The following is a 24,241-nucleotide window of genomic DNA, read 5'->3' on the forward strand; positions in this document are numbered from 1 at the left end:
CAGGTCAATTTCGGGTCAACTCGCTCTGACCCGTTTAATAAACCGGTCGTGTCAATAGTTGTGTCAACCCGTGTACAACTCCCTAACCAGCTAAAAAATAAAGACAAATGGAGACTTCAACACACACACAAGGGGTTTTGAACCCCTACCACCCTCATTTCTCTCAAACATCTTATCCACCATGCCACAAACAACTTTGTGATTTTATGGTATGTCTTTTGATATTTATAATGTTTCTTTTTCTTTTGTGTTTTCCTTTCTTTTCCATCTCTCTTCTCTTCTTTTTTTTTTTTTTTTTTCCTTCTTTCTTCTTTCTCCTCTCTCTTTTTTTTCTCTCTTTTCCTTTCCTCTTCTCTCCTTTTTTCTTCTTTCTTTTCTTTTCTTTAGTTTTCTCTCATCTCTCTTTTTTTTTCTTTATTTCGTTCAATCTTCTATCCTCTCTCTCTCTCTCTATTTTTTTCTTTATTTTCCTTCTCTCTTCTCTCCTCTCTCTATCTTTTTTTTCTTTTTTTCCTTATATTTTCTCTCCATCTCTCTATTTTTTAAATTTAAAATTTTTCAATTGTGAGTTTCGTAACACACATGTTATTATTTATAAACCTGTATACGACTCAAACCAAAGACTATAAAAGATGACCAACCCGACACACGTTTATTAAATGGGTTGGGTTCAGGTTGAGCATTCTTGACATATTTATTATCCCGACACGACACGAACCTGACATAACACGATCTATTGCCAGTCCTAACCCTTTAAAATGTCTAAATGACCCCAACACTACAATACACCGGCGACCTTGATTTAACGGTGAGACCGTGCAGCCACCTATCCATCTCTCTCTCCTATCTTCCACTTCTAGTATATATTATTCTTTTGTCTTTTTCATAGAAAATCAAGCCCCTTTCAAATCGACTGTTGCATTTGTAGTGGTTTATGCAAAATCGAAGGCGGCTTTAGGGTTAAGCCGATGGTCCTGATGGAAGGGAGGCTTAAGATCACTGAGCTTATGCTGCTGCTGCTGCTGATTGGTTGCTCTGCTTCTCAGATCCAAGCTTCTTCTGAAAACGAACCTGATGCGGTATCATATTCTCTTTCCTTATTATTATTATTCATAATTTATCAAAATTATCAAAATCCACTGCCCCCTTTTCTTTATCCTTTAAGAATTTTGACAAACAGTTGATGATTGACAGATCTTCTACGAGCCATTTTCTGAGTCATTTGAAGGTCGCTGGATCGTTTCTTCCAAGGATGAGTACAAAGGTATTCCCTTTCAGCATTTACTGTCTTTTGTTTTGTTTTGCTTATTATGTAACAATCTTACGTTGTTGAAGAAATAAATAGTCGAAACTTGTCCTTATGGTTTAAATGGTTTTCTGTGATGTGAACAAGAAACTTGTTCATATTGTAATTCAAGTAATTTTGAACTCATATCAATTGATGCTACTGTGATTAATTGCTGTATGTTTTCGGCAACTTCCTCATGCATGTAGGCCACACTTGAGAACTCTCTGAATGTATTGCTTTGGCAGTGAATTTTGTGTACTGATATGTTTATATAATTTAGGTGTCTGGAAACTTTCCAAGAGTGAGGGACATGATGATTATGGTCTTTTGGTCAGTGAGAAGGCGAGGAAGTATGCTGTAGTGAAAGACCTGGGTAAGGCTGTGAGCCTTAAGGATGGAACCATTGTCCTGCAGTTTGAGGTTAGGTTCCAGAATGGGCTTGAATGTGGCGGTGCTTACTTGAAATACCTCCGGCCCCAGGAGGCTGGATGGAAACCAGAGGAATTTGACAACGATTCTCCCTACTCCATTATGTTTGGACCTGACAAATGTGGCTCCACAAACAAGGTTCATTTCATCTTTAAGCACAAGAACCCCAAGAGTGGAGAGTATGTTGAGCACCATCTCAAGGACCCTCCATCTGTGCCCTCTGACAAACTCTCTCATGTCTACACTGCAATACTGAAACCTAACAACGAAGTTAGAATTTTAATAGATGGGGAGGAGAAGAAGAAGGCAAATTTCCTTTCAGCTAAAGATTTCGAGCCTGCCTTAATTCCGGCCAAGACAATTCCTGACCCAGATGATAAGAAGCCAGAGGACTGGGATGAGCGGGCAAAGATTCCAGATCCACATGCTGTGAAGCCAGATGATTGGGATGAGGATGCACCAATGGAAATCGAAGATGAGGATGCCGTAAAACCTGAAGGGTGGTTGGATGATGAGCCTGAAGAGATTGATGACCCTGAAGCTACAAAGCCAGAAGATTGGGACGATGAAGAGGATGGTGTATGGGAACCAACAAAAACAGATAACCCCAAGTGTTCGTTGGCACCTGGTTGTGGAGAATGGAAGAAGCCAATGAAGATAAATCCTGCTTATAAAGGAAAATGGAGCCGTCCTCTTATTGACAACCCCGGTTACAAGGGTATTTGGAAACCTCAAGAAATTCCAAACCCTAGCTACTTTGAGACTGAGAAGCCTGACTTTGAGGCCATCGCTGCTATTGGCATTGAGATCTGGACAATGCAGGATGGCATATTGTTTGACAATATTCTCATAGCTGATGATGAGAAGGTTGCTGAATCTTATAGGCTAACAACATGGAAGCCGAAGTTTGAAAATGAGAAAGAGAAACAGAAGGCTGAGGAAGAAGCTGCTGGTCTTTCAGACGGACTCTCAGGCTTCCAGGTAATCAACTTTTTACTTTATATTTGAGTTTCCTTAATTTCTATTGACTTTTGGTACTTCGTAATCTAACAAACAAACTTTATAAACTAATACTTGCAGAAGAAAATATTTGACCTTCTCTACAAAATAGCGGACGTTCCTCTCTTGGATGCATACAAACCCAAGATCATTGTAAGTCTTTGCCTTGTCATCGTTTTTTTTTAATTGAGAGCTATTGCAGCATCTAACAGCCTTTGTCATTTCTCTGCTAGTGAGGTTGTAAATGGTGTTAACATTGTATGCTATTACAATTGAGCTTGTAGATTATGCTTAATTGAGCATGTTTATGCAATGTTCATGCAGGACCTAATTGAGAAGGGAGAAAAACAGCCGAATATTGCAATTGGTATCATTGTATCCATCGTGGTTGTTCTTTTGACAGTTCTCTTTAAAATCCTTTTTGGTGGCAAAAAACCCAAGGTATGCTATTACACCCTGCATATGTTTGCATTTTTCTGTAATGGTTGTGACTTCTGATAGCAGTAATTACATGATTGCACTTGTAAACTCTTTTGTCCCGGACTTTGCAGGTCACTGTTCCTGAAACAGATAGGCCTGCAGCTGCAGAGACTTCCAACACTCAAGGAAGCAGTGAGGAGAAGGAAGATGAGAGTGAGAAGGAAGATGCTGCTGCTCCTCCCCGCAGGCGGCCTACCAGAAGGGAAACTTAAGTAGTATGTGCTTGTTATGTTTGCAAAATTTTGAGATAGAACCTAAATGGCTGGATCTGTTACTAGTACGTTTCCAGAATTTTCTTTTCTACTTCTTATCAGAACACTTTGCATGAGTATGGATTGGCTATACTCGCATGTGCCGATCGTTATTTTACGTTTTCTAATGTGTTCTGTTGGAGGTAGATGTTGTTCCACTATATTACAGTTGTACTCCCGATTTACCCCCCCTAGTATCCGTTATAAGTTATGGAATGCTTTGTGTTTCTGATGTCTCATTTCTACTAGAGGTTGTCAACTTGTCATTATGAAATTCGTGTTTTGGGACCATATCGCCTTTAAGAGCCCATATGATAACAGCAACATATAGATAACTAAATCACCAAAAATCACCACATGAACAATAGCCATCCTTAAAATGGTGGAAACAGTTTGGGTCCTTAAGTATGATTTCTCGTCCTACCATCTGGGATATAATTTTTGCAGAATCATGGCAGTTGCAGCACACGCGCAGATTCTTTGTTATGCGTATCGTCGATCCGGCTTGTGTACTGATGAGACCAAAAGAAATGGCCAACAATTCACTGTGCCCAATTGAAATGCACTCACGTTCTTCATCCACATCATGGAAGCTAAAATCCGAATCACGTCTATGTCCTTCATCTTCCATTTTCTGCATCAAACACTGCAACTCCCAGTATATTCCCTGTGATCTTGGGTGAGAAACATCCCCCGTCCCAAACACATGAACTTTGTTTCTCAATTCCATCCAAGTATAAGCTCTTTTAGTTTTCAAACCCATATCTATAATCGTTCCTCTTACTTCCTCCACCAAGTCCCATTTTGCATAGTGAGCATACCAGTTGGAGAGTAAAACATAATTATCAGCATTAAGAGGCTCCAAATCACAGAGCTGCTCAATGACCCGCTTGCCCAATTTCGATTGCTGGTGAATCCTACAGCCATCTAGCAGTGCTCTCAGCACCTCAGCATCTCCTTCAATCTTTTTGTCAGCAATGAAGTTCTTTGCGTCATCAAACAACCCAGAACGAGATAGAAGAGTTACCAACAAAACAGAGTGTGCAACTGCAGGCGTCTTGATGCAGTTGAAGTAAAACTTCCCTTCCGCAACCATGAGCGCAGCAACACAAGCACGAAGGACAGCAGCATACGTGATTTCATCAATCTGTATGCTTGAGTCCTCCATTTGGCGGAACAAATCGACTCCGAGCTGCCCTTGTCCATGTAAGCTGTACCCCAATATCATCACGGTCCATGAAACAACATCTTTGTGCTTCAACCGGGCAAATATTTTCGAAGCAGATTCGATAAATCCTGACTTGACATACATGTCCATCAGAGCATTCAAGACAGTGAGATTCATACGGATACCATTTCGAATCAAGTATCCATGAATTTCTTTTCCTTGTTTACTTGCAGACATTCTTGCACATGCTGGGAGAACGCTAGATACTGAGAGAGAATCCGGCTTCACTCCATCCGCAATCATCTGCCTAAACAATTTAAGACCCTCATTGAAGCCTCCTCTCTTCACGTTGGCATGAATCATTCCTGTCCAGGAAATGACATCTTTCGAAGGCATTTGATCTGAAAACTGAACGAGCATCATCAATACAGCCACAATCCATGTACATTTTCAAGAGGGTATTGCTCACCAACACATCAAACTCCAATCCAAGTTCCTTGGCAACCCGGTGGACCTTTTTCCCATCAATCACCGATTTTAACATGCCACAGGCACCAGCAGCTGTTGCCAGCGCCACAGGATCTATCTGAGCTCCAGATTCAACCATTCCGTCAAACACATGAAGCGCCATGCCGGGCTTACCTTCCATGATGTACAACCTGGCCAGCATAGTCCAAGAAACAGAATTCTTGACAGGGGACTTGTCGAATAGCCCTTTTGCGGCGTCAACGCTGTGGAGACGGCCGTACAGTTCGATGAGAGCAGCAACCACGTAACGGTCATCGGAGCAGCCCAGCTTGAGAGCGTGGCCATGGAGCTGTTTGCCGAGAGGGAGATCAGCGGAAAGGCGGGAGGCGGATAAGATCCGGGGGAGAGTGTGTCTATCGGGCCGAACACCGAGGAGCAGCATTTGGTGGTATGTGGAGAGGGCGTTGTCGAAATGGGCATTGGCGATATGGGTTTGGATAAGCTTGTTCCATGCAAAGGTGTCTGAGTGGGGCATTTTTTCGAGCAGCTTGCGGGTCACAGCCACCTTCGTGCTGGTCTTGGAATTTCGGGGATGCTTGTACTGGGCAGTGTCGATTGGTTTCTCGGTGACGATCAAACGCTGAATTTGAGCTGATGCAAGGACTTCCATGGCGATGATTGAATCAAACCCAATTCCGCATTGCCTGTTGGGAACTTGGAGAACCCTGGTGGTGTTGTTGGTGGGGAATATACACTGATTACTACGATGTTATCGAGGGACTGTTTCTGGAGATAGGTTTCAGTTGAAGTTTAGTTGAAGAACGACGACATGTCGTCGTGCTCGTTATCAGGATTCTTCTCTCAACATAATAACGACACCTTTGGTAGAAGCGCTCACCTATTAACGAATTTTTTTTTTGACCTAAAAGCAATAATAATAATAACCGAAAAAAAAATTGTGAATGCTTTCTTTCGTTGAATCCAATCCAACGGCAACCAATTTTTATAATGTTTTTTGTCTTAATTGCAATGGATGGATTAAATTCAAACATTGTTGTTGGAAGAGTCTTGTCTTGAGTGTGGCTGCTTAATGCTCACACACGGTCGGATATAAGTGAACCTCAATTCAGAGTTTTGCTTTCGTGTGATTGTGTTGTCGCATAAGGTAGCAACACTCAAGACTTGCTCATGCCGTAGAGTAAACACCTACAAGCATTTATGTTAGCCGCTAATGTGGGAAATTTTTCTTAGCTAAACATGATTCAATGTTCAAGCATACTAGAAGATGAAATGGAATTAAAAAAACATGATTCAAATGTTGATTTAGCAAACCCTATACAATCTTTTAAACAAGGTACTCTGCATATAATACCATGTTTCAAAACATTGAACGTCAATTCAGTCTTCCAAGTAAACCGGCATTAAATTTATAGCCGCGGGAATCCCACGGGGCTCTAGAAAAACAAAGAAAAGAAAGGCACACAAAAATTCACCACCAGTCAAAAATTTTGAACGAGTAGAGTAGAAAAAGGCCAAGGGGCTGTAGGGTCCACTTGGGAATTTGATATATAAAGCAACAGGAAATGGATCTAAGGAAAGAACCAGCCCAACTTTGACCAAAATTTCATGCTCTGTTAATACTTGGAATTGGACGATGGGTATTGGCACGGCTGAGCTGGTAGCTACTGTTGCTGGTGCCTACTCGTGGGGTCAGCTGAGAATGAGAGTACACGTGCAAGTCAAGGATTGGTCTGCGAATTAATTCATTCTCATTCACGTAACGCAATTGTAGATAATGGGAGTTTGCACAAATGTGTAGATTGAAAGCTAGCTGACCTTTTTGACTGTTATTTTGTCCATTTCCCCCCATCGTCTCTCAAATCCCAACCCACAGCAAGTTATGAGTGGCACTGCCAGTTCGTCATCTATCTAGGCCAGACAGTCCAACTATGCCAAACCCAGCCACGCACCTGGCCTCTCTACCCTACCTACAAATAACGCCACCATCTTCCACTCTGGACATTTGCAGAAAACCAGCTATATTTCTCAGACATACAAGTGATATTGGAGGAGGGAATTCAATCACAAGAGATGCAAGAATGACTGCTCTTAACCACTTGAGTTACGAGTTTCTTGTTAGTTAGGTTAATTTTTTATATGCACGCAATCAGATTTGCAGATTCGCATCAAGCACTTGGAATCTGGATGATTATAGATAATGGGAATTAATTAATTAACATGGCAGAAGAACCCAAGAATTTAATATTGATAGCTTTAGCAATAAAGATGGTGATCATTAGGCAAAATGTGCAATGAGAAAGAGAGTAATTTGTATTGAAAAAGAGCATGAAAACAGAGTCATGTATTTACATCGCTGTGTGATGTGAGAAATCAGTATGAACTGCAGAACATATATTCACTTCATATCAATCAAAATCCAAAGAGAGGACCCTCCTACTTAACTCCTAACTAATTAACAATCCACGGAATCATCATTTCCTGGATGGTTTGATCTTGATCTTGATCTTGGCTTTGGAAGTAGCAGTACTAGAACTCTTTTGGTTCTGGGACTCCTTTAATGAGTTGGGTTGAGATTTCTTCTTGGAAGATCTTCTCATCCCAAACGAAGACAGCCTTCTGCTCTTCTCCCTCGTCTCTCTGATGGGCTCAAGCCTCGGCTTCCATTGCCGTGACCCAACAAGCTGCGTGTAGTCTTTCTGCAACTGAGCCGTGGTGCAAACCCCGCTCTTGGCTTTGGCAAAATTATTTGCCTCATCTTCTTTATTTGCTGCTTCCTCGTTTAGCTTCCCTTCCTCCAACATCTGGGATATAAACTCGTCGGAAACGCGTATCCTCAAGCACCCAGATGGCGTTTTCTGAATATCAAACGGCTCGCAATTCACAGCCTTCCTTAGAAACGCGGTTTTTGAAGAGTCTTTGGTATTGAACGAAGCAATGGTCACGAAAGAAAGCACCGACTGGAACAAGTGTTGAGGTAGCAGAAAGTACTTGTGGCCGAGCTGAAGCTGGTCGTCTTCAGAGAGAGCCGGGATCTTCTGTCCGATATAGAACGAATCGGACCGGCACACAAGGTGTTTCGGAAACTCCATCATGAGCTCGGAGACATAGATTGGGCTGTGGTAGATCAAAACCAGGCCGTCGGATTTGACGAGCTTGATGGTACCCACAACCTGGCGCTGTTGATGGGTGTGACGAAGCTGCACGCGAGAGAGATTGTGGTTGCCCATCAACTGGAAACACCATGGGATCATCTGGAGAGTGAAAAATCGCAACCTCATTTGTCAATGTGTGAGATTAAGAGAGGTATAATCGGCTGTGAACTTTCAGCTTATATATGAAGGGCAGAAAGACGATTGATGATAAGGCGTTTGATTAAATTATTGAGGGAGGGGAGAGCAAAAAGGGCTGTGTCTTTTGTGCAGGTGGTGTGGGGTTGAGAGAATTGATTACAAGCTAACAAGATTTGAGGTGGGTTTCTTAGGGTATATATATATATATATATATCTGATTTGGCGAATGTAAAAGAATAATATATCTCATTTAGGAGTAGAAGACTGAAGACTGAAGAGAGAGAGAGAGAGAGAGAGAGAGAGAGAGAGAGCGAGAGACCCGGGTAAAGCTTTGCTTTCTTTTGTGGCACATCACATACATAGTAGTTTGCATCCACTTTTTGTTTATTAATTTTGAAAGTTTGACAGTTCGGGGTTGGTTTGACTGCAATTTCTTCTGGAACGCCAATTGAGGCCAAAGCTAGGCTGGAATTTTAAATCTCAGATCCCGCCTTTCATTCATGAATTATGGATAGTTGTGTGGTCCAAAACCCTTTTTAAACTCCCTGTGGAAAAACCCATAAATGCCCTTTGAAAAACAAAACAAGGAAAAAGATTGGTGTAATAGTAAATTGGCTGGAGATAGATGCCTAAATTGTGGATGTGCTTTATGCTATTTCTCATTCTTTTTCTTTTTCTTTTTCTTTTTCTTTTATGCATATATTTGACACGATATGCATGAGGGAGCACCGAGTTTATTTGCAGTCAGACAGATGGGTCAGAAGAAAGACCATAAATTATAATTAGGAGAGAGAGAGAGAGAGAGAGAGAGGGGGATAGCAAAAGCATCAAATATGCATATCCAGTCCCGAGTCCCGAGTCCAGAGTCCAGAGGCATATGGCTTTATCCATCTTATGATCTTATCTACATGCAAATACAAAATGAGTATATAATTAATTGAAGGGGGATTCATTTGGTTGCGTAGAAAAGAAACAAAAGAATATCTCTTTTAATTTTGTGTGCGTTTGGTCCTTCATGTGTTGCATGGTCTAAGGAAAGGGTGACAGCATATTACGTTTCCCTATGAGCGTAACAGTAACACTACACATACGTGACGCACACACCACTCCCAACTTCAATAAACTACTTTGAGTTGAGTTGAGTTAGAGATTCTCATTCATTCTAATTTCTATCCAAAAACAAAAACTTATTATTATCTTCTCTTATTGGCCTCTCTGAATTACCATAATGAAAACAATCAAACTCATTGTTTATAGGCTTCATTCTAGTCAACTCATTCAAAACTACATCATTTTAAATATGACCGCAATGCTAAGAATCGTGTATAAACAAACATTTCATGTAATAAGATTACATGGCAGTGTATAAAATGACTTGAGATTAACACCATGGTCTTATCTTCGATGTAGGTCAGCTAGCTAGCATATTATTTCAGTAATCTTTTTAATTCTTATCAGATTTATAATCGAAAAAAGTACCTGCAGTAGTATTTAAAAAGCAAATGTTAGTGTACCAATACGTGCACGGTTGTGTTTGTGTAATGTGATGGGTGCGTAACTTGGTATTCAAACTAGTTTCCCTATAAGCTTCACTTTAACCAACACATTGATTCCTTCGGTTTTCAGCTGCCCTTCATATACAAATCAGAATTCAGAATTAAGATTGCGTACGACAGGGATTTGTGTCTCTTTGTTGGTACTCGGCATAATGCACTTAGCTCTGAAGGCTTGAAGATAAAAATAATATTTTCTGTTTAATTTGATCCCATCATGCATATTTCTCGTCCAAAGACAAAAAGTTATCTCATCAACTGCTGAAAATTTGTTTTTCCATATACACAGTACGAACAAACATGTTCGAAACCCTTTAACAACACACATTGCGCATCGTTAAAAGACTTTTTTCTTCTAGTAGTGTTGAATCTTCTAACCCGTCCAAGTTAGTTTGTAATTATTTTCCTCCAACCCTAGGCTATAGCTGGCTAATTTCCAAACTGAAAGCACTTGCAGAGATAGAGAGAGTTTGACTGCTAGTGTTTGAATTCCAGTGGAATTGAGCCATGGACAATTTTTAGTGATTCTTTTCTTTTGGTGGGTTATCTGTCACATCTGATCATCAATCAGAACATGGATTTTGAATATTATACAGTCTCATGTAGGTCATTTTGATCACCTTTCATTTGTGATGGTGCCTCCTGGACCCAGCATTACCTCCAAAAACTTGTAAGTCAAAGAAAAGTTGGCAAGGCCTAAGTGCCCATCTGCATTTCTAGAATATGCCCCATACAGATACAGATACAGATACAGATACAGCAAAGCCTAAGTGCCTCAGATCAGACCCTACAGAAGAAACATTTTTCTTCCACCAAGTTTTGGTCAAACAATGAGTACCCAACAAAAACAAAGCGTTAGGAATGATAAGAGACGAGAAACTAACTGGTGGTGTTCTTAGTTTCTTTTTCTTTAATTTTAGAAATAAATACAAATTTGGAAAAGAAAACAGTAGAAAGTACGTAGTACAACAAAACCAAGCGTGTCTTGAAATATCAATTTTGTATCATTCCATCTTTGACCAAGATCGTGGACGGAAACGCACGTGTTCAGGTATTGGAATGAAAATGACTGGTAAGGAGGTGGGCGATTTGGTTAAGTCCACATCTGTCGGTTTCAATTGCCCAAACAGTGTTTTCATGTGATTCATGATCTCATAATTTCAAAATTAGGTTGGTTAACTTTACGTACAAATTTAACAAGGAAGATAAGTACGTGAAGGAAAAAACTAACGAAAATTATGACAAACGCATAGAAATGGTTAATCAAACTTTGGAATGAGTATTAAAACACACTCTAATCTTTTCTATATTTATAATAATTTATTATAAAAAATTTATACTTAATACTTTTCAAGGCAAGTTATAGTAATTCTAATAAGGTTCAATCTTTTCGCCATCTCCATCATCTTCAAGTCTTATAGTCATCACATTAATAAATAAATAAATTATTTCCTGCAACTATAGTGGTATTGATTTTTATAGTATGTGAATAATTATCAGATTTAGAAGGAATAAATACAAGAGTGTGTGAGTCACTCATGGTCTAGGGAGGAAGAATAAGGTTAAGTCCACGATATTTTAGAGGGGTGTATTCAATTAAGATTCTAGAGAGTTTAAAAAGATTTTAAAAATTAGGGTGTATTTAATTTGAATTTATACGAACTTTAAAAGAGTTTCTACAAGTCTAAGTGTATTCAATTTAGACTTGTATTAACTTTTAAAAAGTCCATACAAATATGTGTGTGTTCAATTAAGATTATAAAAAATTTCAATAAAATCTAGGTGTATTCAAAATTTCATATATTTGGAAGGATTTCATTGAGTGATAAATTTTAGTAGGTTTTAAGGTGAGATGTATAAATAACAAAGATCATAATAAATCCAACCTCCCCGAAAAAGATTTCATCAGACGTTAGTTTTTCTCTCTGCATATACCCTAGCTTTTCTCTCTACATAAAACGAACAGTTTCCTCCATCTAGGAAGGTACACTCCCTATCTTTTCTTTGATCGTTACCTCGTTGGATTTTATTTTTGCATGATTTTCCTTCATCGTACCTATCTCCTTTCTTCTCCGGTAAGTTTTGGATCAAAACACATAGGCCTGTTGTTACGCCCAACCTTTTCTCCAAGTCCCCAGAGTAGATCTTGTTGCTGAATGGGACAAGGTCACCAAGTGAGTTGCTATTATGGTGTTGATATATAATACTAAAATATTAAAAGTTGTCACCTAATAATACAATTTTTCATAGATCTTGTAGCCCAACACACAACATCATTAACCATACTCAATTTGTGAGAATGATGTCCATATGCAGCATCTTCTCTGGCCAACAGAGGATATAAAGCCAGCTCTAGAACAACATAGCTATATCATGCACAAAGCTGCACATACTTTTCGAGCCGAAATTGAATTAGGCCTCTCTAGTGTACAGATCTCCAGGGATAAACCTCTTCTCTTCCGATATTGCACTATGCTCAGCTTATTCACATGTCTACAGTTGGGAATCAAGAAAGTCTTCTGCCATCATCATTTGCCCATTTGGAGACACACCCATACGAATAAATAAAAAGAAGCCCCTACATAAATTGGCGATTCTTTTTCTTTTCTAAGTATATGAAATCAAATTCGTGTTGCCCTGATGCTAGAAGATTGTGTAGGGATTCATGCTAGTTAAGCTTTGATGAGAATCATGTGCTGGAAGAGACTAAAGCACAAGAGCTAGAGGGCTCTGAAGGCTTTGGCAAATCCATCATTCATGCCTTTGAGCAAACTACGCATGCAAACCCCAAAATACTTGGGGGCTTCGTGCCAAACAAGTTTTTTCAAAATAAAGAAGAAGCCAAACACAAGCCAAGCATCTGATACGGAGAGGCCATCTTCTTTGACCAATAGAGGAGACTTGGCTAACTCTAGAACAATATAGCCACATCTTGCACAAAACTACGCATGTGCTTCAACTCAAAATTGAACAACCTCTCCGGAACGTTGCTTGCATCGCCTCCATCTTTGGCATTGCCCACAGGATGCCCTGACTTTCTATGCCACTGTTGGTTCCACAATCCACATGCTCTCTGTTTGGAGGCCAAAGATAAGAAAATATTTTTTTTCTTTCTTACCTTTTTAGATTTCACAATAAAATATATATTATCATGCCATATGTCATACTTGTAAAAGTAGCACGAGCATGTCATCTATTCAAATATAAACATGTACTGATAAATTTTCTTTCTTATATATATAAATCATGTTTGAGGCCAATACCAATAGAGTGAAGTTATTCAGCTTCCTTTATTTCTTGTCTTTCACTTTGAAAGGAATACAAGCACTAGGCATTTACACACTACCAAAAGCAAGAGTATCATCACATGTTTTAATTATTGCCAAGGCATCACATGCTTGCATATTACTGAAAGCTACCTATGTTGGTTTTAATATTGATAAGGGATTCATTCGTTCTTTAATGATGTTGGATGACAGCCATTTAAAATATACAAATATTAATTATATTCATTTGTGAGCTGCAACACATGTATTATTTTAACCACCATTTGCTTTGGTCATGCAGAAATTATATATCTATCAAGCACTCTATTCTTCCCAAGACGATGAGTACATTCCTCTATGCCTTAAGCCTTAAAGAGCATGGGACTTTATGTTCCTATACTCATCAACATCTCAACATGCTCAATGACGCCAAGCCAGGCCAATGATAAAATTATGCCGTAGGAGGTGGTCTCAAGAGAAATCATGCCAAGGAGAAACAATTCATCTCCAAAACCATGCAACTCAAGCATTTCACTTGATGCAATCATTTCAAGCAAACCAAACCAGATATCACAAGATCAAGCTTTTCAAGCAACACAGTCATCATAAAAGTGATAATTTGGCATTTCTAGTTGCCAGAAGCACAGAGAAGAAGCCATGCTATCTTGCCAAATTGTCTCCGTTGCAACAAATGGATATCCTAAGTTCATCATGCCATGCAATGGCCAAAACAAATACTCAGAAGGCCACGCTGCAAGAGTTTTTGCAACTCATGCCAATCAAATCTTGTTATAATGATCATGGTATACTTGGGGGCTAAGAAGGAATTCATTGCAATCACCACTAGCAAAAATTCCAAAACCCCAAATGAGCTTAAAAATCCATTATTACCAAAGCTACTATTCCAAGACCAAAATCTCCTAGAAATTCCAATTATGTTTGTTTGTGCCTAATAAATCACGGTCATAAACTAACCGAAGAGACCTCCTCTCGGCCCTAGCACGTACTCATGAACTGAAATGACCACGTTTCGTTAGGCATTTCGCCTTCCTGAAAACAAAAGAAAAGCCGCAAAGCGAGAATCCTCTCGGCCTCGCGGCAATGTATTATAGGTCGAAGGCCGTAAAAGACACGGGCGAAGATCTCGTGGTCAAATCGCCACGTGGCATCAAGGTCCCACGCCTCATTTAATGAAGTAATGCATCTGACTATCGCAGCAAGCCCACTAGTCGCAAGAAGCATTTAATACACAAGGGAGAGGGAAGTAGTGAAGTCGGATTTGGTAATGGAAATCAGAGTGGTTAGGCACAAACATTCTCACTAGTATGCTTACAACTTGAGGTCAGATCACCAACCACGGACCAGGGGCATTAAATGCGTTCCCACCGCCAAGGCGGAACCTGATCGGGCGGTGGTTGAGATTTACCCGGATCCATGGGGGTCACACCACCATGCTTCACGATCCCAAATGCCGATTAGGCTCCACCACGCAGATCTTTTCAGCCTCGATTGTCCCTCCAGGACTCCCCCTATAAATACTAAGCTCAAGACTACATTCAAGGGGTTCAAACACCAAACCAAAAGCCTCCCACGGAGCAAATTATATTTTCTTGTAATGCACTTTCAATACCTTTAGTTACTTTTCTAGGAGTAGTGGTAGATTGTAAGGAAAATCCATTCATCAATATATCATACGACCCTTGATTTTCAAGGCCCGGAGCACCATCTCTGTTGTCATCTCATTCACCCCATATATCATACGACCGTCGCTCTACGAGTAACGCGCGAGCACCGCCTAAAACCCGCCACCAACACCACCTTTAAACGGCCTTGTAGCTCGGGCCATGAAGCTAACGACCGAGATCGGTTCCTCGGCCACAATCGTTTGATCGAGTCGAACTCAAACAGGCATCATTTAACCATCTTCTACCCAAACCTCATCACCATTTCGACGCATGGTAGACCGTCTGGCACGCCCGTGCACAACCGCATCGCATCTAAAAGAAGGACGTCACGTGTTAACGCACATCCCCTCGGCCCGGAGCACCAGGCCGTGAGATTTGAGCAGCCAACAATGTCACTATGACCTCCAAGTTTGCCACCACTTGCAAAAACTCAAGCTGTTGTAACCCAACACATTTGTTGCAGTAACCACATGCAAAGCCCAAGCTTCAATAGCCAAGCCCAAGCTTTTGGTTCCTAAAATATGCTTACAACAGCTGTAATAAACAATACCTAAGTCGTCATAAGTGATATGCTCCAACGCCTCAAGCACTTTCTAAAGCCCTGGCAATTCCAATGACCGTGTTTAGGAGTCAAACCAAAAGACCATTGGGATGTCTCAATTGCCACAATTCCATAATCAAGCATCCTCAAGCCTCAAGCCTTATTTAAGAAATCCAAGTACTATGCTTTACTCAAGAAGGAAAACATCTCAGTTCATGGCAAATAGAAGGAAAATACTACGGAGGTAGTACTATGTTACTACCGGAAGTGCGTAAATGCTGTTAAGATGAAGTTTCTTTTACTAAGCAATCAAATTTTCTGAAGTGAGGTCAAGCTATCAAGAAAAAGAGTAAAGTCACTATGCAACACAACAACCAAAATATGCTTCCAATAACCAAGATTCAAGCCAAGCAAAACATGGAAGATAATGATGCGCTGTATGAAATACTCCTGGAAGATAACACAAGCCCTATAGTCATGCCACCGGAAGAGACAACCATCATGCCACCAAATTTGAAAGAGGAGCCCAAGATCTGAGTACTGGAAGGCAGCGCAATGGAGTCCAAAACTAAGATCTAGTCCAAGTGACTTAAGGCCTCCATATTGCAATGCTTATTTGCCAACACCTATACCACTTTCAAGCTACCACAAACACTATCATGCTCAAAGCCTTAAGCATCTTCCTCTATATTTTTCATCTTCTAATCTACCGAATCCCTCATGCCAAACCAAGCTATATCTTGATTCAACTACACCCATTTGCTCTTTACAGCAGCCCATGCCATCTGTAGCTGCTGGAACAAAAAAGCCCTTACATAAATGCCAAAACCTGAACACTCAAGCACATCCACCATGCTAAATAGCCCAAAAGCTACATTAAACCATGTCACTTTAGCCAATACCAAGCATATAAGCTAATACCAAGCGTGCACGCCAATGCCAAGCATACATGTTAATGCCAAGCGTATACGCTAATGCCAAGCATCCAAGCCAATACCAAGCATACATGCCAAAGCCAAGCGTACAAGCTAATGCCAAGCATATAAACCCAAAATCAAGCATACATGCCAATACCAAATATACACATCAAAACCAAGCATGCAAGCCAATATCAAGCATACAAAACTAATGCAACTCTTGCAAGCTGCAACCATGCCAAATCAAGCATCACTAGTCACTCAAGCACATCAATCATGCAAGCTAACTTATTTTGGGTTAAAATTCAACCAAGCCTTATCTCCGATGTCATGCCGCAAAATAAGCCAACTTTTGGTAACCCCAGTAAGTAAACTCCGATATTATAGTGTCTAGGAAAGTTTTCAAGGCGACACCTTCGGTGTCTAAGAAGATTGGATTTTAAGCGGGACCATTGTGAACCCCTCCAACCTTCCCGAAAAAGACCTGGCTGTGATTTCGAAGACTCTTGACTGGTTATCCTTGAGTTGCTCATCGTTACATATGAATATATATATATATATATATATGACCAAGCTAATAGTTGCCAAAATCATGCTAATCTTCATGCCAAGAAAAACAAAACAACTACGGTCAAGCAAGCAAGCATGGATATTTCATGCATATTGAAGAACCAGCCATGCCATGCCACTGCCAATTCTTTTGGGTTGAAATTGATTATTTGGCCCATCTCGCTGCCACTTCATAGCCCCAATAATCAAGGGGGCTAATGTTGAGGCTCAAAAAAGTCACGGGAAGCCCAAAGACATTTAAAGCCCAATATAGCATATATTGTCGGTCATGCGTTAATCCAAGCTGTATTTTGGGATTTAATTCATTAAATAAATATAGAAATAGCGTACATGCCATGCCAAACTAATAATACATTTTTCTCATGCCGATCACCTATCAAGCTCACATGAACCCAAGTCATGTGGTTTACGGGGCTTGCATGAGGATTGTGGTCTGGAAGGTTACGGAGGTCCACAAGGCCTATGGAAGCTCTTGGATAATGGAGACTTTGGGCTAGCTACTTGGGAGCACCAAAGTCCAAGCCCATTACTTAGAGTTCTCCAATGTGGGTGAGCAAATGAGATATTTTTCAAGCACTTCCTTTTACCTATAGGAAATAGTCATTTTCCAAATACCTAGCTTTACCCATTGGAAACAAGCCTTTTCTAGCACTTCCTATTACCCACTGGAAACAAGCAGTTTCCAGTGCTTCCTTTTACCCATATGAAATAATCAGTTTATGGTACCTAGCTTTACATGCTGAAAAATAGTATGCCTCATTGCTCCCTTTTAACCACTAGAAATATGCTGGTTCCAACACCTCCCTTTACCTATCGGAAATAAAGGAAAACCCTCACCCTCTATAAATTGGCATTCATGGCTCAAGCAAAGGGAACCAATTTTTCTTCAGCCAACACTTCTTACTCGGCTGCTACAAGCATCCCAGCAACCATCAACCCTTCTTGGTTGTTGCAAGCTTCTCAGCAACCATGAGAACTCACATTTCCTTAGTTGTTGCTAGTATTCCAGTAGCCTTCACAGTCATTCCTCAGCCATCACAACCATGTCTTCTACTTTCTCACCCTTGAAATCCATCATCTTCTCCATAAAGCCTCACCCAAGCATAACTCCAAGCTTTTCTTTCCTTCCAAGCTTTAAACACCATAGCCTTCAAACCTCAAGCTTTTCCTTACATCCTCCTTCTCTTGAAACTCTTAAATCCCCATAGCTATAGCCACACACAACAAATTATCAACACCAAACTCAAATATATCAAACACCAAGCCGAGCACATGCATTCTGATTTGCTAAACTTGTGGGTCTTTAGCTCCCACACTCCAAGCTCTCATGCCAAGCTCATATACTCTCATATCAATATCAGCAAGTCATCTTCAACTCTTCGTCGAGCTGCCGGAAACATCAACACAAAACACGCAGTTGCTGGAAGAAGAACAAAGTACTCCCTGGGACTTACTTCTCCCTCGGGGTACTTTGGGCCTAGTTCTTGCTAACTCAGAAAAAGGGGCATTAAAGGCTTAATTCATCACTCTATGGCGGTCCAAGAATCAATAAGCCCGGATGAGCCTTCCGACGAAAAAGAGCCCAACAATTTTTTTATTTATTTAAATGCTCTAGAATCCTAATTGAATACACTACTCTTAGATTTTTGGGTGGGCTTGTGTTCAATGGCGGAATGAGCTGGGAATTTTTCAACGGATGGACTGTCTATATTTATTAGCTAAAAATCTAATGATCATTTTTTTTTTTGGTACTTACAATTTTTATAGTCTTTGTAGAAATAAAAGTAAACAATAAATCATATAATAAAGCATGCTAGTTCATAGCTCAATTGAACTAATTTTCAATAATAATAAAATATACATATTTGGATACAAACGATATTGGGGAAGGGAAAATCAAACCTTAGACAAGTGTAAATGGTCTTTACTATTTGAACTATAAACCCCATACAATCTCCAATAAACTTTAACTTAAAACAAATCTATATCAATAGCAACAAAAAAATCATATATTAACAAAATGAAAATATGTTCAACAACAGAATTGAAAATGTACATATTTTAATGTGTATTTTTATCGTTGTCATGCAACTAATTTCATAAAGAATTGGATTTTTTTGGACGTTAATATACATATTTGGCTATATTTCAAAGAAGGCACATATATAGGTTTATATTTCTTTATCCCAAAAATCTCACTGGCCCACAGCCTATAGGGACGAGTTTTATTACAAAAGACCTCATTATTATTAGAAGTGGAACCACTTATTATAAGTTGTAATTTATTTAGTCCAATTTTCGATGTGGGACTTTATATTAGAAGTGGAACCACTTATTATAAGTTGTAATTTATTTAGTCCAATTTTCGATGTGGGACTTTATATTTTTCAATAGGCTGGGTATATTATTTTGGGCTGGGAAAAAAAAAAGCCATAGGGGCCGCTCATCCCTGTTCATGATTGCTAGAGCCCAAAGTACCCATTATGGAGAAATTAAGGAATTGAAATTGAATTAATTATTCCCCTACTTGATTCTATTATTGATTTTGAGGGTGCTTGATTACAAGAGTTTTCCATCTCCTTTTTGATTTATTGTGTGTTAGTTTGAGAAACATGAATTAGAATCATTATAGTACTCATTCACGATGAGTAAACATGCTATAAAATCAACCAGAACGAACCAAACAAAAATAAGAAAAAGAAAAGTGAGTGGGCCAAATATGACTAATTATCCTTCATGACACAAATAGGCACATTAATAAAATGCAGGGCCCATTACATGGATCCGGCCCATGAAGATCAATCTGGGTATTCAATGCCGTAGCCCGTATGGTGTAACAGAAGAGTGAGAGAGACAGAGACAGAGAGAGAGAGAAAAGAGACAGAGAAAGAAGGAGAAATGAGGAAGAGATGGTGGACGATAGGATTGGTGGTGGGGATAATTGGAATAGGAAGGGAATTGACAAAGCTGTACGGATGGGACAAGGACGCTCTGCTGAAGGTGTTTGGTGAATTGTCTGATCGGCTGGGAGTATGGGCCATTCCGTTGTACGTGGCGATCCATACCCTCACTCTCGCTCTCTGCTTGCCCTACGCCATTTTCTTCGAGGCCGCCGCTTCTCTTCTCTTAGGCTTCTTCCCGGCTGTCCTCTGCGTCTTTGCCGCCAAGCTGCTCGGTGCTTCCCTCTCCTTTTGGATTGGCAGGTACTTCTTCAAATTCAACACTTGCCCTTTTCTTATCAACAGTTCGGCAAGATCTGGGGGCCATTGGAATTATTTTAATATAAAAGTGTAGGTATAACTGTTAGAATTTGGATTTTGTATCAAAGAGGCACAGGACAGGGATCATTTGTCAATCACTGTGAGATAAAGTTTTGTGCTTTTTGAAGTTTTTTTATAACAGGTGAAAGGTGAGAAATTTAATGGAAAAATTACACAGGAATCACCCCCATTACAAAAAAAAATAACTACCCTTTTCCCTTTTTAATGAATTCATGCCTGAAATGAAAGAGCTATAGTCAAAAACAGTTTACTGATACAGGTATATGTTTAATGCTCTGTGATAGAGGTTGTTTCTGAAATGAGAATATTTGGGTGGATGAGTTACAGCATGAGAAAGAATAAAGTATGAAATGTATGGTTTTGTGAATCTAGTAGAGGTGAATCTAAGACTATCATAGGATTAGATAGAGTTTTGATTGTTATCTTGTAAGTTGAGTCATTGACTACATATGTCTAGAACTAGAAGTGTGATTTAAACTTTTTGAGTGAAAGAAAAGTTTTTTTTAATTCTGATTTAGATGAGTATGAGGGCTTCTGCAGAAGAATTAACCTAGGTACCTGTAATGCGGAATGCATAGTACCGTTATCAAATACCATTCATAATATGATCAAAATAATATGATACACTAACCTAGTAACCTATGAGCAGCATTGCTTGCAACGTTTTACATTCTTCATATGACAACTCCAATTGCCCCTGTGCCAATTTGTTGTGATTAATGCTCTGTTGATTAGGTTGCGGTTCGTGTGCGTGTTCAATAATTGCTTTTAGGAATGCTTTGATGTTGTGGATTCTGTAGGTTAATATTCAAGAGCTCAAGTTCAGCAATGGAATGGGTCCAGAGGAATAGGTACTTTGCTGTCCTCTCCAGAGGAGTTGAGCGAGATGGTTGGAGATTTGTTCTACTTGCCCGCTTCTCGCCAATGCCCTCCTATATCATAAATTATGCCCTTGCTGCAACAAGAGTTCGGTTTGTTGTGGATTTTCTGCTTCCAACAGTTATTGGCTGCATGCCTATGATTTTACAGAACACATCGATTGGTAGTTTGGCTGGTGCTGCTGTTTCTTCAGCATCTGGCTCTCAGAAATCTCAAATTTGGTCATATCTTTTTCCTGTACTAGGAATTGGCTCTAGCATTCTTATTTCCTTGAGAATTAAGAAGTACTCTACTGAAAATTTAGTGACTGAATCCCCTACCAGTGAGCATATTAATGATTCTAGTAACATTGCCGATTCTAACAAGGAGGACCTGAAAAAGGGTCAATAATAGATTTGTTAACCCTAAAACTCCAAAGAATGGTTGTCTTGTCCAATTGATGGAATTTTTGCAGTTGAGACTCCTCCTTCTTGTTATATACAATCTTTGTTGTTGTTGAATGATGTGCTATTTATTGTTTCCCTTTTAGGTCTTTCTTAGAGCAAGTCCACCGCCAGGGGCTAGCCCAGGCAGGAGGGGGCCCTTCTGATGTCAAGGCGTCGGTGCAAGAATTTCAAATTTTTATTTTTATTTTTATCGTTGGCGTGTGCATTGCTGTCATAAACCAACAGCTGTAAGCCACGTGGCTTCTCCTGGAGCCTTGGATCCAAAAATCTTATCAAATCCAACGGCTTTCCATTTTTTGGCTTTAAAAATTTGAAAAATTTTGTTAAAAATATCAAAAAATTCTGGAATTTTTTTCTATAAATACCTACTAATATTATTCACTTTCCACACCAAAATCTTCATACAAATTCATCTCCTTCTAATATTTGTAACTTTTCATATAAAATTTTCTACTACTAAATTCCATTTGTGTAAAAATACAAATAGGTCTCTTCCATTGAAGCCGAAGGCGTGTGGACAACAATGGAAGATATTTTGTTGTACGAGTGTAGGGTCAAAGTTGGTCATTGCCCGCAATGAGATGAAGTCCTCTCATATATGGAGAAAATTTCATGGAGAATTTTGTGGAAAGATAGGGTTCGGCTTGTACGGAAATGGCCTTGGCTAGTAGGTGGAAAATTTTGAATAAAGAACTAGGGAAATGGAGAGATGCTTGCCAAAAGTGAGGGAGAACATTCGAAGCGGTCAAAATCTTGGCGACAAGGTAAAATATTTCTAAATGCAGTTTTATTCAATTTAATATCTCATTTTTAAAAAATATATATATATTTTCTTGCATTTCCATTTTTATTTGATTTTATTGCATTTCCAAAAAAATTAATATTTTATTGCATTTCCATTTTTTTTTTCTTGCATTTTCATTTTTTTAAATAGATTATTCAAGCACAGATGTGGTTTGGTACCATTGTCCAAGGCAAAAAAAAGTATTAATCAATCACCAATGTTTGAACGTTGTGAAAAATTGTTTGAGATTCAAAATTATTTCCATTTGTCTGACGGTTGTGTTGAATGAAACGCCGATCCACGATTCACTGGTAACTGATTCGCCATTGGACTTCACAATGGATTAAGAATCACCAATCCAATGTGAGCCGAGGCCTTATTGGGAGAAAGGCGGCAAAGGCCAAGAGATGGGAGCACTTCGAACACTGAATATGCAAAAATTTTAGAGTAAATTGCTAAGAACAACGCACTGAGAATTTAGAGACTTGAAAAGAGAAGAAGCTAACAAGGCACGATATGAAGCATATACAATTGAAAGGCAGCAGGCACAACAACAAGACATGGAGGACAGAGAGATAAAAATCATGGCCATGGATACGAGCCATATGTCTCCTGAAATAAAGTCTTATTGGAAGCTAAAACGAAGGGATGTTATGAGAAGAAAGTTTTTCCATAATGAATGGACCTAGCAACACAGATTGATTAAATGATCAAAACCATTAGGTTGTATTGAAAGAGTTGTCACATGTATTAATTTGTTGTATTGTTTCTCTTTTATTGAATAAAGAAAGCATTAAATAATATAGCTATTTATTAAAAACATTTCATACATCAAAACAAACCTTAATTCATTACAAACCACACGCAAAACAACCCATAATTAACAACAAAGCATAATTAAAAACAAACCATTAAACTTGACTTCATCCATCATGATTGTCTTTCATCACCCATAAGTGCTCGATCAAGTCAACTTGACGTCTCTCGTGAACATAAGAAGATTGCATTTCCATATAACGATCAATCATATGATTGTTGTATCGACCGCCCCTAATCAACGGTTTGTGCTCCAATGGTTGTCCATTTGCTTCCATGGGCCGTTCATAAATTCTTGTCAATGCCGTGTTCATAGGATCGGGTTCGAACATCTCTAGGCATCATAATCATACTCATCCTCCACAATCATGTTATGAAGGATGATGCAAGTCATCATAATGCTCTGAAGCACCTCTTAATCAAACATACGAGCAGCACCCCAAATAATTGCCCAACGAGCTTGCATGATACCAAAATACATTTCCACATCTTTCCTATAACCCTCTTGAAAAGGCAGCAAAGCTTTTTTCCTTCTCTAATTAGGGATTCTGAATTGTTTTGACAAATGTTGTCCACCTTAGATAAATTCCGTCCCCAAATAATTGCTCAACGAGCACTGCTAAAACAACGTCATCCTCATCTTCATCAACTCACGATCTTCTTCAGCACGTCTGTGCCTGATTTTTCTTTTCTCACTATTGCCTCTCCAACACCCTCCTCGGGTTAGACATTGAAAGTAGAATATGTTTTTTAAAATCTGAGAAATGAAAGGATAGAGAGGAAATGGTGTGAAAGGTCTGAGTTGAGGATGTAGTTTTATAGAGATTTAGAATATAGAGATGACACATGCCGCAACTTTATAGGGTGAAAATCTTATCTGAAATATGATATTATAATTTTATAATAAATATCGACACATGGAAACCAAAAATCTTATTTGAAATTTGAGATCTAAATGTTATAACAAAATATGGACATGTGGCAATTGAAAATCTTATCTGAAAATTTTATGCTAAAATTGTATCCGAAAATGTTATCTGAAATTTTATATGAGAATTTTATAATAAATAGTGATATGTGGCAACCGAAAATCTTAGCAAAATTAATAG

At 39.2% G+C, this 24,241-nt stretch overlaps 3 protein-coding genes and 1 pseudogene across 3 annotated transcripts; 2 read left to right on the top strand and 2 right to left on the bottom strand.

Moving 5' to 3' along the window:
• The first annotated feature begins 743 nt into the window (after positions 1–743).
• Positions 744–3,679, top strand: LOC103322176 (calnexin homolog). The gene is made up of 6 exons (XM_008224066.3): positions 744–1,079; positions 1,195–1,264; positions 1,569–2,698; positions 2,798–2,869; positions 3,041–3,157; positions 3,268–3,679. The coding sequence occupies exons 1-6, from the start codon at positions 969–971 to the stop codon at positions 3,406–3,408; spliced, it is 1,641 nt and encodes a 546-aa protein (XP_008222288.2). The 5' UTR covers positions 744–968; the 3' UTR covers positions 3,409–3,679.
• Positions 3,680–3,759: 80 nt separating this feature from the next.
• LOC103322177 (pentatricopeptide repeat-containing protein DOT4, chloroplastic pseudogene) lies at positions 3,760–5,891 on the bottom strand (annotated as a pseudogene).
• Positions 5,892–7,391: 1,500 nt separating this feature from the next.
• Positions 7,392–8,568, bottom strand: LOC103322178 (uncharacterized). The gene has a single exon (XM_008224068.3). The coding sequence runs from the start codon at positions 8,380–8,382 to the stop codon at positions 7,576–7,578; it is 807 nt and encodes a 268-aa protein (XP_008222290.2). The 5' UTR covers positions 8,383–8,568; the 3' UTR covers positions 7,392–7,575.
• Positions 8,569–19,754: 11,186 nt separating this feature from the next.
• On the top strand, positions 19,755–21,586 carry LOC103322179 (SNARE associated Golgi protein family). Its single transcript, XM_008224069.2, has 2 exons — positions 19,755–20,129; positions 21,008–21,586. The coding sequence occupies exons 1-2, from the start codon at positions 19,825–19,827 to the stop codon at positions 21,474–21,476; spliced, it is 774 nt and encodes a 257-aa protein (XP_008222291.2). The 5' UTR covers positions 19,755–19,824; the 3' UTR covers positions 21,477–21,586.
• The last annotated feature ends 2,655 nt before the right edge of the window (positions 21,587–24,241 follow it).

This window comes from Prunus mume, linkage group LG2, assembly GCF_029339155.1.
Source record: "Prunus mume cultivar Tortuosa linkage group LG2, ASM2933915v1, whole genome shotgun sequence".
NCBI lineage: Eukaryota > Viridiplantae > Streptophyta > Magnoliopsida > Rosales > Rosaceae > Prunus > Prunus mume.